The sequence below is a fragment of the Agelaius phoeniceus genome, chromosome 3 (assembly GCF_051311805.1).
Source record: "Agelaius phoeniceus isolate bAgePho1 chromosome 3, bAgePho1.hap1, whole genome shotgun sequence".
Classification (NCBI taxonomy): Eukaryota; Metazoa; Chordata; class Aves; order Passeriformes; family Icteridae; genus Agelaius; species Agelaius phoeniceus.
The window spans coordinates 94,471,672-94,488,978 of record NC_135267.1 but is presented as its reverse complement, the minus strand read 5'-3'; the positions used below and the strand labels follow the sequence as shown (position 1 = coordinate 94,488,978).

The following is a 17,307-nucleotide window of genomic DNA, read 5'->3' as shown; positions in this document are numbered from 1 at the left end:
ATGTGAAAGCCACGGGTGGCTCAGCAGATGCACGGAGCTGAGGGCCGGCTGGCAGAGCTGCTGCTGACTGGAGGAAGGGGATGGTGCCCAGCCACAGGATGGCACGTGCCAGGGCCCAGGAAATGGCCCCTCACACGGAGCACAGGACCAGGCAGCAGCCAGGAGCCAGAGCACTCAGCTCACAGCACAGCCCTCACAGAAAGCAAAAACCCAAAGAAACCAACAATTGTACTTTTTCATTTTATTGCTAAAATCCCTACCATAAATCTCACTACAGAGGAAGTTTCTGTTTCTCCAGCTTCCTACTCAGCGTCCTTGAGAAAACAAATGATACCACACTCAAAAAAAAAAAAAAATCCTATAGTGGTTTACTTCGCACTTCCCTGTACCTTGTTATGCTGAGTGCTTCATTTAGAGGAGCTGACCTGCCCAGCCTTCTTCATCCCAGTGCCCTTCGCTGCGGGGACACACCAAGGAACAGGTTAGCACTGGCGAGAGGAGCCGGGTGGATGTTCCGGCACGGGTAACCCTGCCAACTCAGCATCCCAAAGGTGCGCCTGGAGTCAGCGTGACAGTGACTGCTGTCTGCGAGGTGATTTTCACAGGAGACACAGGAGCTGTGCCACAAGAACAGAAGCTGTGAATACAGCCATTCAAAGTTATGTCCCTTGTATTTCATGAGATGCACTTTCTCCTATAGGTCTGGGTAGAGCCCAGGCTTACCTCACAGCAATTCTACCCAGGGCAAGCCTTTGAACATTTTGTATCCCAGTTTTTCTTAGTAGGACACAAAGAATATTACAGGGTTCAACAGGATGCAAAGAATTACCACTTTGAGATGCCCTAAGTGCGTAATGTGCTGTACCTGAACATCCAGAGGAGAATAGGAAAATCTATAGCTTTATTTTACCATGTTTTACATAGACTGTAGCTAATTCTTGTGGAAAAAAAAAAAAGCACTGATTTGTTTTGCTTTTAGCTATTAGGTGTAACAGAAGAAAGCGGGAATGAACACTCATCCAAATGGAGGTGTGCATCACAGGGCTTTGTAACAGGCACCAAAAATAAGGTATCTAGAGCATTTCAACTCATTAAAGCAAAGGACAAAAAGCACCGATCCGGTAAGGTCAATCTTCAAGAACTAAATATGAAGTTCAGAAAGCCAAGGTCTGAAATAGGTTTGAAAGGTTTTGTTTATTAAAGGAATACATGTAAACACCAATACAACATAATACATGTTCAAGGAAAAAATAAAAATAGAAGCAGGATTGGTTTTGTGCAATTAACTCCAGACCATGCTTCCCTTGACAAACAATTATCTGAGTCAGTGGTAATGTTACAAATACTTGTAGCATCTCAAAAGCTCATTTCTGGCAAGTCATACTGCCATTCCTTCTACTTTCCATGATCTAGATTTCCTCACTAATAACATACTTGAAAAAATATGTTGGTGTCATTAACTAAACCAAATGCTTTGCAGTGAGAATGACTGATCATCTGGTTTCTGCCAGAACAGGGTTCTCCTGCTGCTGCTCACAGAAACCAGCCTGCGCTCCCATGCTATCTTATCCTGCCTTTGCTTACAGCCAGCACACGAGCACAACCTGAACATGATAGCATTTCCAAGTAACATGGAAAATACTTTTTGTACAGTTATCACCAGGCAAATGCAATGGGACAGATCAACACAGGCAGGGGCATTATCTGGTGGCTGGGCTGGAGAGCCCCAGGGAAGGAGGGAGTCAGGTGGCCAAGGGGAGGGAGGCTTTCCTTGAGCGAGGAGCCCTCTCCAGAGTCCCAGCCAGGGCAGTGCTGGGAGGAAGCTGGGGATCAGCTTGCTCTCTGCATTAGAGATTTCCGACACAGGAAGTTGTTCCTGTGGCTCACCTGAGGGAGTTCCTGTTATGAAGCCAGAGGGTGGCGGGTTGAAACGCAGCTTCTGTGGGTGATGTAATCTTGGACGGCCCTGGCTAGGCAGTGATACTAGTGACCTGGTTACAACCTGCAGTGTTGTGACAGCCCCTCTGCTGGCCTGGTGATCACAAGAAAGGGAAGAAAAAAAAAATAGAGGGGAGTGGAATAATTTTAAAAGGAAAAAAAAAAAGTTTCCAGATTTCCTTTGTTTAAGTGAAGCATTTTCCTTTTCCACTTTATTTGAATACATCGACCTGGTGTCTAACAGATGGAGACTGTACAGATGCACTTTTGGGAGTGCCCATAAAATACACTGCTAAAATACAAATGGAAGGATACTTTTTTTTTTTTTTGAGTTGTAAATTCAGTAATCGTTGCTGTCACCTCACTTTCCCAAAGGAATTTGCCCTTTGTTCTCCGGATAAAGCTGGGCAGAGGAAGAAAAGGGAGGAAAAAAGAGTGCAAGCAAAGGGAATATTTAGGAAAAAACCCACAGATACATAATCTGTACATTGCAGTGTACAGCGTTCGTACATCAGGAATTCATACAGGCATGGCTGCTTAGCAGCACTAGCAGCACTCAGCAAAATATTCTGCATGTCTTATATTCTTCTCCCATTCTCCAGACATTTCTAGCAAACAAACAGGTCAGCTAATTGGCTCCTGCCCAAGTCTTACCCACTAGGGTTTGCTCAGAGATGTCACTTAGTCATTTGGCATGAGCAAATCCCCGGCTTCTTCCTGTTCAAGCAGCAGAGTGGGTGAAGGCTTTCTTTGATTTATTAAGACTATTAACAAACAAACTGGGGAGTTCAGAAGCTTCCTCAAGCACAAGAACACGACCAGAAAGGTTTTTTTCCTGAAGTAGCAGCTAAAAATAGGACACTTAGAGGAAGTAAAGTTCATTAAGTGATAAAGCAGTGGCTGCAGCGATGAAAGAAGAGTTTTTCCTTTTTTATCTATATATTTATTTAGTGTTATGTGTTCTTGCTCCTTATTAGAGTGATAAAGCAGTGTTTATCCAGCTGAGGAAAAGAAGATTTCCCTTTCTGTAGTGACTTTAACATGTAGCTCATCAAATACAACAGTCAAGAGTTTTAAACAGACATTGCCAGCCAACAAAGTACAACATTTGACAGCATTATTTGCCTTTTATATGCTCTTTCCAGAATGGGAAATGATATGCTATTTTCAAGACACATTCCGCAGTATTATGCAACAGCTTTCTTAATTTTTAATGGATATATTATTTTTAATGTGTCAACTTTTGCATAAAGCATTTTAGTATTTTATTTAGTATTTTCTTTAGCATATACCGTTAATAAATTATTTGCTTTTTCCTTCCCTACCCCCCCAAGAGCTGCACTTAGCATAGGGAAATGGTCTATTGACACAATAAAAAAATACTTTCAACTGTCTATAGACACTTCCATCACCGGACAAAGTACCAGGACGACATTCCTGGCCCTGCTTATCTGGCAGTGCCCAACATGCTGCCCAGGAGTTGCCTCACAAACCTTCCTTTGCTGAAAGGACTCACACACACGTAGCAACCAGCTGTGGTAAAAATAAGCCAGCACCCTGTACAACCAGTGATTCCTGTTAAAAGTGTTCACTTCTGGCTCTGTTGCTCCAGCATCCCTTAGCCATTACGTCCAAGTGGTTTGAGACATCCAAAGGAAGCAAGTCAGGGTGCTCCTGTGCCAGAGAAACTTGTCCAGTTGACCTGAGTTTGTTCAGAGGGCACGTGTCTCTCATCTCTGCAGATCTGCCCATTCTATAAGGGCAAAAAATGGATGAGATTTGATGTCTTCAACACCAGCAACGCCAGCACCAAGACGCTCCGCAGGATTAAACTGCAAAAGCTTGACATAAAAGAAAAAAACACATGATTCAGTGAGTAAGAACAAAAACAACTGCTTAAAAGTTCCAGAAAGGTCTAAGGTAAGGGACATCCTACTGTTTTCCTGCTCTATGAATTACTTTCAAGAGTGCAAAAGCATACTTGAAATTCCTAAAATCCAGTAAATGGAAGAAGACTCTCCTTTCCTTGAGTATCAGTCTTACAGTCTTCAGAGACTACTGATCACAGCATGCAATTCCCTGAAGCACTGCACACTGGGACTTCATTTCAAGTGTAACCTCATTTTAAAAAGAGACAGCAGCAGCCAGAGCCTGCATCAGTAGAACTCTGGACGCTGCGTTTGCTTCATGTTAACCTTTGCTCACACCACTGTGGTATGGCTACATCAGGGATAGCAGTCTGTAACTTTCCGTTTCATAAATTTCGAGTTGGTCCTAAAATATCAGGATAACATAGCCAGCTCTCCATTTCCTAAAAAAAAAAAAAAGTTTTAAAGAGTTCTACAAATGGCCTAAAACTGAAAAGTCAAAACCCCAGTGAAAGAAACAAAACAGCCTAATGGCTTAATGGAAATTTCCTGAAACTCAGCACCTCATTTGCTTTTTAGTTGTACATCACATGCTGAATTCATGTGAAAAGGAAATCACAATATTTACATCTGTTTAAAGATACCAATCCATATAAAAGGGAATGCATAGGTAAACTCCAAAGAGACTAATAAAGACACACAAACATATTTTGCAGTTTTCAAGTGTTTATACTCTATTCAATTACAGCCAGTACAAAGGCATGATCTCTTGCTTGCTTTTTCTGCAACAGCTAATAGGATAACTTCTCCCAGTTGTCACTTGGAAAAATGTGTATTCATATCTTGATGCAGTCAACATCTAAGAGAGCCTACATCCATAAACATAGGAATTTACACATTTTAAGATGGCTCTGCTATTTGCAGTCATAGTGGCACACAGTAAAAGTAGCTTGCTGACAGTGAATGGTGCTGCTCTGGTATCTCCCACAAGCCACAGATGCAGCCAGGGTGTATCAGTCTTCCCTGGAAATACAGGCAGCACCAGCACAGGAAAATCATGCATGGTCACTTATTTTCTGGAGTTTGTCCTTCCAGAATAACTTTAATCTCAGAAAACAAATGTAAACTGAAACAGACACCTATTGAAAAGTCACATTGCATGTTTTGTTGTTAGTAGAACTTGAAGGTTCCTGAAAACAAAAACCTGAGTGCAAAATTCCTAACCAACATCAAAAAACAACTTTCTCTTTCAGCAGAAATAAACAGATCTCTGTTTTTCAGATGCTGGTTAAATGAAGAAGATGTTTACAATGAAGTCACCTGGACTGGAAGCCACAGCAGGAGACAACTCCTGACACAATTTTCTGTATAGCTGAACACTGATCCCAGAGAGTTACTCTGTGATGTTTTGACCTGTTTACCCTTGGCAGTGGGGGGAAGGAAAGTCGCAATGACAAATTGCTATCCATGCCAAGAGAGCTCTCTTCCTTTTCCTGACAAGGCTTCCTCAACAATGAATGGCAGCTTCCTTGGATAGTCACACAACAAAAATGTGATTTACTGCTTCATATAGCCAAACCTCCACCAGATAAGTCACCACCCTACACCAGACAGCTTGATCTAACAGGCACTGGGGAGACTGCTCTCTGAACAGACATGGCCTTGGAAAACAGCTGTGAGTGGCAGAAATACATTTGCCACTTAAACCCACCAGTGGCAAAAGAGACATTCTTTGGCATATGTGAAAATAAGCAATACATTAGAATTGTACTAATAGTAGTACTAATAACAGTATTATTAGTAGTAGTATTACTACCAATTAGTATTAGTCTACAGCAAAAAAGAATCTTGCACTGGCAGGGACACATGGACTGGATGACTTCATTTGTCTTCTAGTCTTAATAGGAGAACTCCCTTCATTAAATGTGATTTTGCTTTCCTTCAGCTATTTGTCTTATGGCATCTGCAGGTGAATGTAAAAATTTGCTACCATCCAACTATATAGAAATGGGATTTTTCTTTAATTATTTCCCTTTCTACCTTTGCCAAATATGTACTTTCACCTTCAGTGACTTCATGTCACTTAGTCAAAATAGGTGGTGTCTAAACATACAGTTCCATTTCCACTAATCATTTCACAGTAACAGCACAGAAATCAATCTGTCACTGGGTCTTCTCATTCACTGAATTTTCAAATTCTGTTTCCTTTGTTTTCTTCAAGAAATACTTTGTACACTCTGCTCTGCTCAAAACTACATCTAAGTCATGTCACTATTTATGCACCCGCTAGCAAGATCCTCTTCAAAGCTGAACAGCACAATTCGCCTATCTTGCTTATTCTTCTTAAGTGGAACAGGTCAGATCTAGGCACCACTTCCACAGCTATGTCAAAATTAATTAGCAGGAAGACTGCATTAATTGAATTTCAAGACCCTGTACTATATGTTCAGTTATGACTACGTAAAGCTAGAGTAAACTAAAACCATCAAACAGTACTATTCCCATTTATTTAAAAATGGTGTATCAGTCTGGAAGCTTGTCTATATATTACAATTTTGCCTTTTGTCCAACCTACCCACTTATCTTCTGACTACAAAAGTCATTGGATTCACCATTTAAAGTACTTTTCTTTAAAAATGGCATCCAGAATGTTTCCTGGAGGAGAGCTACACACTTTCAACCACAGCAAGGTCATAACTTCAAATCAGTGTGCTACAGGTTTCATAGCACTTTGAGCTATTCTGCTGAATTGGCATCAGTATTTTTTACTTTATTTCACTACAATGTTTCCATGAACATTTAGGGCAGAATTCCTAAAATGTTCGTGCATCACCAGCAGGTGTTTCCAAAGCATTTGCCAAACTTGTTCTTTGAAGAAATGGCAAAGCACTCCAGTTTTCTACACACCCAGCTGGCAGCAGAAGTCAAAGTTTGCAAATGCAACAAGACAACTGGGCAAAATTCATCAGTGCTGATAAAAGGGCCATCCATGTTTCTACCAGCAGCTTTCTTGTTTTACATTTACTTCACCAGAACAAGTTAGGTACATAAGTATTTGTCCCAACCACACATGCACATAGAGAAAACAAATTCCCCCCTCACTTACCTGCTGAATCAGTGATCTGGCCTCCTTCGATACATGGTCTGGTATATTTAAAGAAGTATGAGTGTTTATTCCTGATGGATGACACTCAGCCAAAGACTGGAGGAGAAAAGGAAAAAGGGAAAAAATAAATCAAAGCAGGAAGGCATATTTATTGATTTCAAAACTGCAGTGTTGGATTATCTCCTACTGTCCATGCTTTCTAGTATGAAGTAGTGGTTCTGGCAGGAATGCCTACAGGCGCTGAGGAGCTCCCTAAGTTAGAGCTTTAGAGCATTTACATCTTAGAGCTTCTGTTCTATTGCTCAAATTTGAAGAGCCTGGGAATTTGGTGGACTTTGCTTTCTTTGTGCAGAGCCGTCAACCAATCACCAGTTTGATTTGGTCAAGCACTCTTTGCCTCAAAATACTGAATTAATGTGTAACAACAATATATGGCTTCTACATAGTCTCAGGAAATACTACTGGAAGTATTAGGGCAAAAGTTTTGTACATGTACAGATGGAATGTTAGAGAACTTGGATTTCACTGTAGCTAAGAGAGCAGCAGAGTTTTGGTTATTTTTTCAGTCCTTCATTTGGTACAGCTCTATTAAGCTGTTCTGCTGAAGGCTGAACATGTTTTGTTTCTCTGGTCCCATGCAGACTAAGCAAATTGAGAGTGCTCAGGTTGGCAAAGCTCATCAGAGAAATACAATCAAGGGAATCACACCTGGGCATACCACTGGTAAGAAATTACTGGCCAAGTCACTTTTATGGAGTCACTTGCCCCCAGCCCTACCTTCCCAGTGAGGAGTTCAAAAAGAATGGCACCCAGGCTCCACCAGTCACAGGCTTCTGTCTCTTCTAGGATAGCACCAACCTCTAAACATGAGACATTTCAATTAATATTAAAAAGGTCAGTTGCACCTTCAAAATTAACATATATTTACAAGGTGACTGTTTAATGCTGACAGAACATATACTAAATACCACAGAGCTTTCATTATGCCTGCAATTTAGTTAGCCCTTTAGCCACCTACAGATTGCATTGTTCAAGCACAGCAATGCCATACATTTCATGCATAATTTGTATTTTCCATGCATACATAGGCACTTTCGAGACTTGTAGGCATTACAGTTATGATTTTTCTATTCTGGACGAAACTGAACAATGACAGACGGTAAAGCAAAGCATCTTTAGAGAATTTATGCTGGCCAGAAGAGCTGGACATATCAGAGTGGCCTAATCCAGAAAAGCAGCACAAGGAGGGGTGCAGTAGTTTACTGCATGCCTTAGTTTTGCCTTTGAGGGTAGGATTTGTCTCATGGCTAACCCACACCATTTAATGGGATCCCCATGGGAGACCTCCATGAGCTTTTCACAATGGTCTCATAGAGAGATATCAAATCTGCTTCAAACAGCATAACCACAGCCAGTAACTGTGTATTGCTACAGCCCAGCCCAAACTGTACATTGGTATGAAAAGTTGCTTCCCCTTGCATCCAACCCAACAGTGCTATTGCTGCACAGGCACAAGGGAGAGCAGGGAGGGGAGAAGGGGGTGACAGTCCCTGGCCATACAAAAACACCTATTCAATGGCATGATGCATGCAGAAAACTTGGCCTTCACTGACTCAGGCTTTAAACTACAAAAATTATTAAATACAAACACACCACACTGTCTGCCCTAAAACAGGCAGAAAACCAGATTGCAATGAAGATGAAATCTTCATTTTGACTGTCAAAAAAATGCAGAGGCTGCACTAAAATAGCTTTGGTGGCAAAAGCCACACCAGCTCCCCAGCAGAGGACAACAATTAGCATACAGTCACATAGCTGTTGCTGTGAAAAGCAGTGCAGCATGGGCAGAAAAATCCCGCTCATCATTTTATGGAGCTTAGCATGAGCATGGCCAAGAAGAGCTCCAGGTGAGTCCCAGCCCAGGGTCAGGGAGAGGGAGGCGTCACCCCAGAGCTCCCCAGAGGCAGGGAAGCACAGCCACGCTGAGCTCAGGGATGTGCAGCTGCCACACAGCTGGAAAAGGCTCAGTCCCTCCCAGAACTAAGCTCAGGCTGCTGTTGCAAGAGCAACAAGGAAGGATGGCTCAGACATTGTCTCCTGAGGTAGCACATCCCTCACACTGAAAAGTTTACTACACTTAATGGCCTTGGAATGACCAATATGTCACTATAAGGGTGCCACACAGCAGAATTTGTTCCACTCCTTACAGATTAATGCTCCTATCAGCACCAAGAAACTTTTTCAAAGATGTAACAGCAACTACATGAGGAACTGTATCAGGATAATTACATGCATTTTTAAAATGTTTTAAGATCCCATGCGAGCACCAGGATGAAGCTGAAGTTACATTAAATTGAGAGAATTTGTGTAAAAATCAAAATGTGTTCTTGCAATTTAGTTTTAAAGTCCTTCAGAAAATCCAACCTTCTAGGTAACTATCCTTTAAAGAAAGAAAAACAAAAAAAACCCCCAAAGTTGGGCCTTTCCACACAAACCAGCTGGTGAAAGGTATTCAGAGCAATTCTTAGTGAAACCTACTAAATGGAAATGCCTTTTCAGTTCAAGGGAGCTTTCTTCCCAACAAGTGACGATTTTTATTTTTAAATTAAATTACACACTTATTACAGAATAAGGACAACAAAGCCAGGAATTAATAAGATTGACTACTACATTCTCAGTTCCACTAACTATCCCATATTGACACACCTTAAATTTTAGAAAAATGTCACAGAAGGAAATAATTCATTTTTCCCAAAGGTGTTTAGTGGGAATGGGCCTCATGAGTTACAGCCCAATTGAAAAAAAAATTACCTAAATGTGAAAAAAATACACCAATTACCTAAATGTGAAAAAAATACATCATTCAGAGTACAGGGAAAAGAAATTCTACCAAAAAAATCGGTTTTGCTGTTATTTCTCTTTATGCTGGCAATCGGAGATGCTGATCCAGTTCTCTAAAGAACCAAAGTTACAGTGCCTCCTTTCACAGAACTGTTCATTACTAGGAGCACTGATGCAAATGGACATATATAGAATAAGAGTCAAAAAGCAAACCAGAGTCCACTTCCCCAAAATCCAAGCTCATGTTTTCAACTGGAAGAACACTTTCAATATATGCCAAGCCAAAACAAATGTCACTGCAGTTCTCTGACAAGAGCAGCACTGAACTGTTCCATCCACTTTTGGCCATGACCAAAATGACACGAGTGGAATAAATTAAGAACAGGCAAGTAACACGGATTTCTCCCAGGGCTGAAGGACTCTGCCTGGGTTCTCATGCACAAGCAGAAGCTGCATAACAAGTCATCTGAACCAACAAGAACACAAAATGGAAAACTCAGCTGAGGGCAACACCTGAGTCCCCTTCTTTACAAAAACTAAATTTTAGCTCAACTTTTTTCCTATTATGCAATGTCTGCCTTCCAGTTGCTTTCCCTATGTTCTAAAGTTTCCTTATTTAATGTTAAAATAAATGTTTTCCTTAAAAAAAAAAGAAAATTTAAAATTCACTGTGTACACTACAAATAAACATATGTTGTTTACATTTCCTTCCTTTGAACAGGTCTCATGATTTCTGATGCAATACTGATCATAATAAGTCCAGGATTCCACATCAATATTACTGCATTTTATCTTGACTAAACATCATGGGAAAATTTAGAAACTGCAGATTATGAAGTGCTTTTGAGGGACACAGAGTAGCTGGCTAATGTAATATACCACACAGGGCATATGCTTTTTTTAAAGCTTCAATATTGCAATAAATCTGAACTACAATATCTGCCTTCACTAAGAAAACATTTTCATCTCAATCCATCAGCAAAGTAATTTAGACAATAAATGGTAGTGACACATAAGCTTAAGTGAATAACATGGGGATATTTGTGCCAAATCTTTCCTTCATGAACCTTGAAATCAAGGCCCTTACCCAGATTTGTACAAAAATAAACATGTGTACACATGTACACGGTGCTTCTAGGACTGGCAGAACAACATTTGCAGAAAAAAACATTCCTATCATCCTCAAATAGAAAATCAGAGAAATAATAAAGTAGGGTGAAAAAAAAAGTCAATAGCTCTTCCAACTTTACTGCAATTTCATTAAAGAGAGAGCTCTCCTCTTTCTCCCTTCCCAAAGCATGGCGATGACATCCAGCACCATGAAGCACAAGTCAACAGCAATGCTAAATTCCTGCACAAAGCAATTCCAATGGCAGCCACTGGGATAACTGAGGGGAAGGAGATTTGTAAAATGATATCAGGTTTATACAGAGACAGATGGTGCAGGTAAACACCTTCACTACTCTGCACTGTCCTCCTTCCAGAGCAGCTGGTCTCAACTGAAAGGCCATTTCTTTATAGTTTCCATACTTATCTCAATATTTGCATTACACACAGCAATATCTTACTTCCTGATAAGGGAGACATAGCTGACAACATTTTGTATTTTAAACAGAAGTGCCAGTTCTGAAGAAAAAGCAGAACTTCCCCTCTCCTGAACACACATTCTCAATAAAGCTATCGATGGCAAACCAAGGCTTTTCTCATTCTTTACACAGCAACTTGAAATATATACCCTATATATACCCTTCTTGCTGAAGGATTTTGAAGACTTTTGCTACAACACCTGCCACATTTTCTTCCAAACACAGTTTCCTCCAGGGCTGACAATAATGCCTCATGACCAGCACAGGCAAACAGTAGTTAACATGGAAGAAGCCAGGCTTACAGGAGGCCTTAGACATTCTATGTGCAACTCAGGCCAGATGGCTCATGAAACACCAAGAAAAAAACTTCATCAAAAATTTTGTAGGACAAACAGTAATTAAAAAAAAAAAAAAAATAAAAAGCACCTCCAGTCAGCTCACAGAAAAACTGGCTCTAGGTGGATATAGTGCATCCCCAGACACCCAGGAATCAGGAAAGGCTTTCCCCTTACCCCACACTGCAAGCAGGAACAGCATACTCTCAAGTATCATTTATCAATTCTGCACTGATAGGAAAATAAGGAGACCCATCTGAACTACCATCAGGTGTCTGAAACTGTTCATGAGAAATTGGACTTGTTCAACATCCTGAAAAGAAATACAATGTTTTCCCCTCCTGTGGCCATTAAGATAAACATTGCATGAAAAACCATTAGAGACTCTGGAAATTCTATTTACCTTACACTCACTTAATTTTAAAAGATTACTGTTTTATCATCTTTTGATATCTATATATGTAAAGAAACATTTGCAGAGAATCAACTAAAATAATTCCAACCTAATTCACTCGCAACAGACTCAGTCAGCCAAGATACCATAAGATACAGTCACTAAATAAAACATCCCACAAGCAATCTGGCTATAATGCTTTGCCTAAAATGCTTCAGCAATTTATAAAGCACAGTATTGAACCATCTATATTTAAGTATAAGAAGTTTATCATGGTCTTTAAACAATAAAGTAGTGAGGCAAGTCCAATGAACATTTGCTAAGATCAAATGGAGTATGAAAATAGGAAGTTTCATCTAAAAGTTATTCAAAAACATGAGCATCTATGTTCTTCTTTGGAAAAAAAAAAAAAAAAGAAAAAAAATAGAGGGAACTGTGGTCTTTCTTTCTTTCTTTTAGCAGCCCAAGATGGAATCAAAACTTCCTCTAAAATAATCATGTGACGAAAGAGACAAAGTTTTATTACTGTTATCAAAACAAAGCAAACATTAATTAACCTCACAGCTAGCTCCGTTTATTTTCACAAGGCATCTTGTATGCTATCTTCAAGGTTTAGTCCCATCTGTAATGTTAGTACTACTAATAACAACAGACATAAATAAACACAGGTAAACTACAGTTCCTTCTGGAGTTAACAACTAGCTTTTATGACAGCCAGACTAAAACATCTGATTTTTACAAATCAACAGCTTGGGTACATCTTACTGCTTATTCTAGTTACAGAGTCTAAGAAAAACCACAAGACCATGTGCTTCACCTGAAACACATTGTGTACTTACAACAAGGCTGAGATCAGACTTTTTTCAGAAAGTACCTGATGCTCTCCCCAAACCTATGCCTTCAATTACCAGCTCCAAGTTTATGATATTTTGCTATTCAGGGAGCAGTCAGTTGTCACTGTTTTCTGTGGGACACTCTGGGGTCTCTAGAGAGCTGTCCCACTCCAAATGGTTGCTGAAAAACTGCTACTCCCAGCCTCAAAGGAATCAGTCCTTTTTCTGTACATCCAGACCTTATTCACACCAGCCATATATTTTTCATGTTTGTGTTTGATCCTGTTTCCTATTGCCAGGGTTTTTCAAATCAAGCTAGCTCATCCTTCTGATTTTGATGCCCAAAGCTCCTTCACCTATCCAGATATTTCCTTTTCTTTTTTGGATAATCCAGAGACATTAATTGTCACACAAAAATCTAGGACAGAGTCAGAGGTAAAAAGCAGGAAGTCCAGTCTTACACTATAACCATGAGACCAGCCCACCCCTCGACACATCTCAGGGTCAATGGCACTTTAATCCACCACAGTTATTTTGCTTCTTAAACAATCTACTCAAATTAAATTACTATAATACAGAATAGCAAATTTAATGAGTGCCTGCAAACTCCTACTGAAAAACACATACACAAATAATATGCAGTTTTTCTGCATCAAATGCCTATTTGGTAAACAGAGGCAAATAATCTTTTTCCTTATTCAGTAAATAAAAATTATAGCATGCAGGCTAATGATATCAACTAGCAATTTTTATTTTCATGCCATCTATTTTAGGTAACCAGCTGCACTTTGCATCTGTATTTTCAATTGTTCAAGAGCAAAAGTGATATCTTTATTTGGGAGTACAAAAATCAGGTTGCACGTTGAAACATTTTTGTCTTTTTTTTTTGGAACAAAATTCTTTACACACAATGCCTTCTTTTTGCTTAGGTTTTGCACTGTGCACAAGTAACAGCAGGTTACATAAAACCAAATTTACCATATATTTATTTGTAGGCTTCTGTGAATGCTACTTTGTGTAAATAAGACTTGATTATAGCACACAGCTTATGAAAGCCTCAGAATAATACGATGCATTACTGATGGCCAGTTTCCTACTTACATTTTCTAGGAAGCTAAGCTCCCTTTGGCTGTAGGATCTCAAGTAGCAAATCTCCAGTTTTTAGTAAACACAGTCTGGTGAAAACTTGTTTAAACAAGAAAGAAAAAAGATTCTAAAGGCAGCCCAGTTCTGAAACCTCGTCCTCCAAAAACACTACAGGGATGCAACAGAAAGCATCCCCGCTGCTGGAACAAGAACTCGGGGAGTGTAAATAAAACATCTCATTCACACATCATATTTACACAAGATGTCAGACCAGCAAGCTGCTTCTACAACATGACACTTCACAGGTTAGACTGAAAAAGTACCTTAATTCTCTTCATGAGAAAATCCTCAACTTAAATCTGCTTTACCCGAAGACAGCCTTGACTAGGCAACGGCTGTAGACAATTCTGTCTTTCTCACAGGTATTCTCATACTGAGAATGGCTTTTTACAAAAAAAGTTACCAATTTTGTTTTTTGAATTGTGACTGTCAACAATGGAATACAATTATTACTGTATTTAAAAGTTAACAACTCTTTATATTTAAGATCACAATGTTGGCAAAACCAATACTTAAAATAACAGAAGGTGATAATTTGCATTTCAAAATTCATCTATCTTGCTTTTCTCTCAATTAGACCAAAACATGTTGATTCACAGGTTTGTGTGTGCGTGTGTGTGTTTCTTTTTTAAACTTATTTATAGAGCAGAATAATGGCCCCCCTGCTAGGCTGGCATTTGCTCAAGTTTCTGTCCATGTAAATTGAATCTGTTACTGGAATTTTCCCCCCTTCAGAATACCAAGGCACATTAACCAAGAGATAAAGAGATACATTGCTGATACTATCAGCCACCAGGCAGGTGGATAAAGCAAGGGATTTTTTGTTAGTTTTCGTGGGGATTTTTTGGACAAATATGTGATAAGAGTTCTCAGGGGGCATGGAGAGCAAAGGGCTGTTTAAACAGAAGTGAATCATTCTCATCTGATCTGCTAATAACTTTGTATTCAGACATCAGCTGCTCAGCGCACTTTAAAATGTTCAGAAAACAAAATTACTATGAAGAGGGGGAAAGTTAAAGGAAACAAAACACATAAACCTCACTATAGTCACCTTAGCCATATTAACACAGCAGAAATTCTCAGTTACAAGTGCTAATTTCTTCTTTAAAAGCAAATAGGTCATTCTTAGCCAAACCTCCCGCAGTTTTACTAGAAGTGGTGTTGAGTTTATACGGTATGATTTATAATCCAACGTTTCCCTTGTGAATAAGAGAAACAACATTTGACTTATCATAGGTGAACAGCGAAGATTTAGTTTGGGCATTAATCAAAATATAGCACAGACACTACTTTAAAGCATCTGCAGACAGCTTTGTTGGTGCCAGAGCTGGTTCAGGAACTTTTGGTTTGTTTTTTTTAATTGAGCAGAACTGTACAGCAGTAAAGAGTAACCCAGCCACACCAACAGATCCAGCAGCACCGTAACACACCACGAGCTTACGAGCACAATTCTTCATATGCAAATAATTACAAATGAGCCGCATCTTCTGTCTCCAGTTCTGAGGAGAAGTTAAGCAAATGAGGGGCAGCCAGTGCAACAGCACCATCCATTAATGGTACAATGCCACCTCCCGTCGGCAGCGGGGAAGTGCCACTCCTGCAACACATGCAGCCCTGCTCGAACTCATGCACGATGCAAAACGACCATTGCTATTTCACACAGAACGAATTATACTGCTCACAGGGAGCGCGATGCAGCTTTTCAGACTGCTCCCTTTCCTTGTCTTTTTGACACTTCTGCATTTATAGGCATTGCAGTTGTTATTTTATATAGGCACTGCATAATGTCTTTTTGCTTCTCCACCTCTCCTAGGACAACAGGAGCTGAACAAATCCCTGCGCTTCACCAGGGCAGGGATCTGATCACTGCTGCTGTACCCACTCTGCCTTGCTTTACCTCAATGCAAGGTTACACTCTGGTGCACAGAAAGCCCTAAAGACAAAATCCTACATCCCACAAGCAAGTTTCACACAGGTGGACCTCTATTCTCCCTTGGCCCTGCAAAGCTTCCACACTAATATAATACATTACTATCCCCAGCCCATCCAGCAATTAGTTTACAATATATAAATTGTAGAATTTAGACTTCATGTTTTTCTTCAACAAATAAAACAGCTTAAGATTTAAATATATCTTCATGCACTTCACTCCAAATCACTTTATAATTTACACTATAGAAAAGCAACATCTGAAACCTCAACAACTGAAAAAGTCTCAACTGTTTCAAATACGTTTAAAATTTTCATGTAACTCCGCAATAAAATTTCCTACCTGTTTTAAACAGACGATATCCTGCAATGTGTTTAAATTTCACATTCATCCTCCCCTTTTTCTGCCTCCAAAATTTGCTCCTCAAAAATCAATGCAGAAAAAAAAATGCAGCCCTAAACTCATCTGTTCTCAGTCTCCAAAAGCAGACCCTAAAAAGCAATGTTTATTGATAGACACCTTCCCTTTCTTGCATATGTTGAAAGAGGGCACTAAATTGTTGAAGTCAGGTAGAATACAAGTTATCATATCCAAATCTATTCTGTCTCAAACTCTGTTAAAAGCACACAGCAAGCCAAACACAAAATTTTTACAAGCCAAGTTTCACTGCATCCTTCAGCAGGAGAGAAAAGAAGAAGGAAGGCTCACTATCCAGAGACAGGGCAACACAGCACATACTCCTGAAAACACCAGGAAAATTCAAAATGAGATAAAGACTCACTTTGAGTCACTTATTTTAGACACTGTGCTTTATTACAGTAAGAAATCATAAGACCTGATAAAATTTTGTGAAGATAATTTTTCACCTCTACAAAAATATAGCATTTCCCTCAGAAAAAAAAAGCAAAACCAAGTTGTGAGAAATACTTTATATTATATTAACAAGAAACTTAAAAATTAATTTTAAAACCTCAAAACTTGTTCCTAGTGTACTGAACTGAAGGACAAATATAATTTCAAAATCCTTATTCAAAGAAGCAGCTTGAGGAGCAATGCTTTCATGATAAAGGGGTGCTGGGACATGGTACACTCCTCAAAATGAAAAAAAATTATCATCCAAATTAAGTTTTTTTGCCCCCTGTAATATTGGAACCTAGAGAAAGCTTAATAATGTGATTATTGCTTTTAACATTGGTTAAAAGTTCTAAAACAACATTTACCAGCAGCAGTAGCCCTAAGAAAGCTGCTGTGGACACAGCTATACACCATTACTGAATCATTCCTCATAAAAGAATGACACTTGAATCCAAAATATATTTTGTGCTGCTAA

General features: G+C 39.5%; 1 protein-coding gene across 2 annotated transcripts in view; it reads right to left on the bottom strand.

Annotated features, from left to right (window-relative positions):
- Positions 1-1,175: 1,175 nt before the first annotated feature.
- The window catches only part of RPS6KC1 (ribosomal protein S6 kinase C1), an 85,187-nt gene continuing 69,055 nt past the window's right edge, over positions 1,176-17,307 (bottom strand). For both annotated transcript variants that reach the window (XM_077175897.1, XM_054630451.2), the window contains 3 exons: positions 7,690-7,772; positions 6,913-7,008; positions 1,176-3,779 (listed from right to left, as the gene is read on the bottom strand). In XM_077175897.1, coding sequence (XP_077032012.1) covers positions 3,669-3,779; positions 6,913-7,008; positions 7,690-7,772 — 290 coding nt within the window. In that variant the 3' untranslated portion in view covers positions 1,176-3,668. The remainder of the gene's footprint in view (positions 3,780-6,912; positions 7,009-7,689; positions 7,773-17,307) is intronic.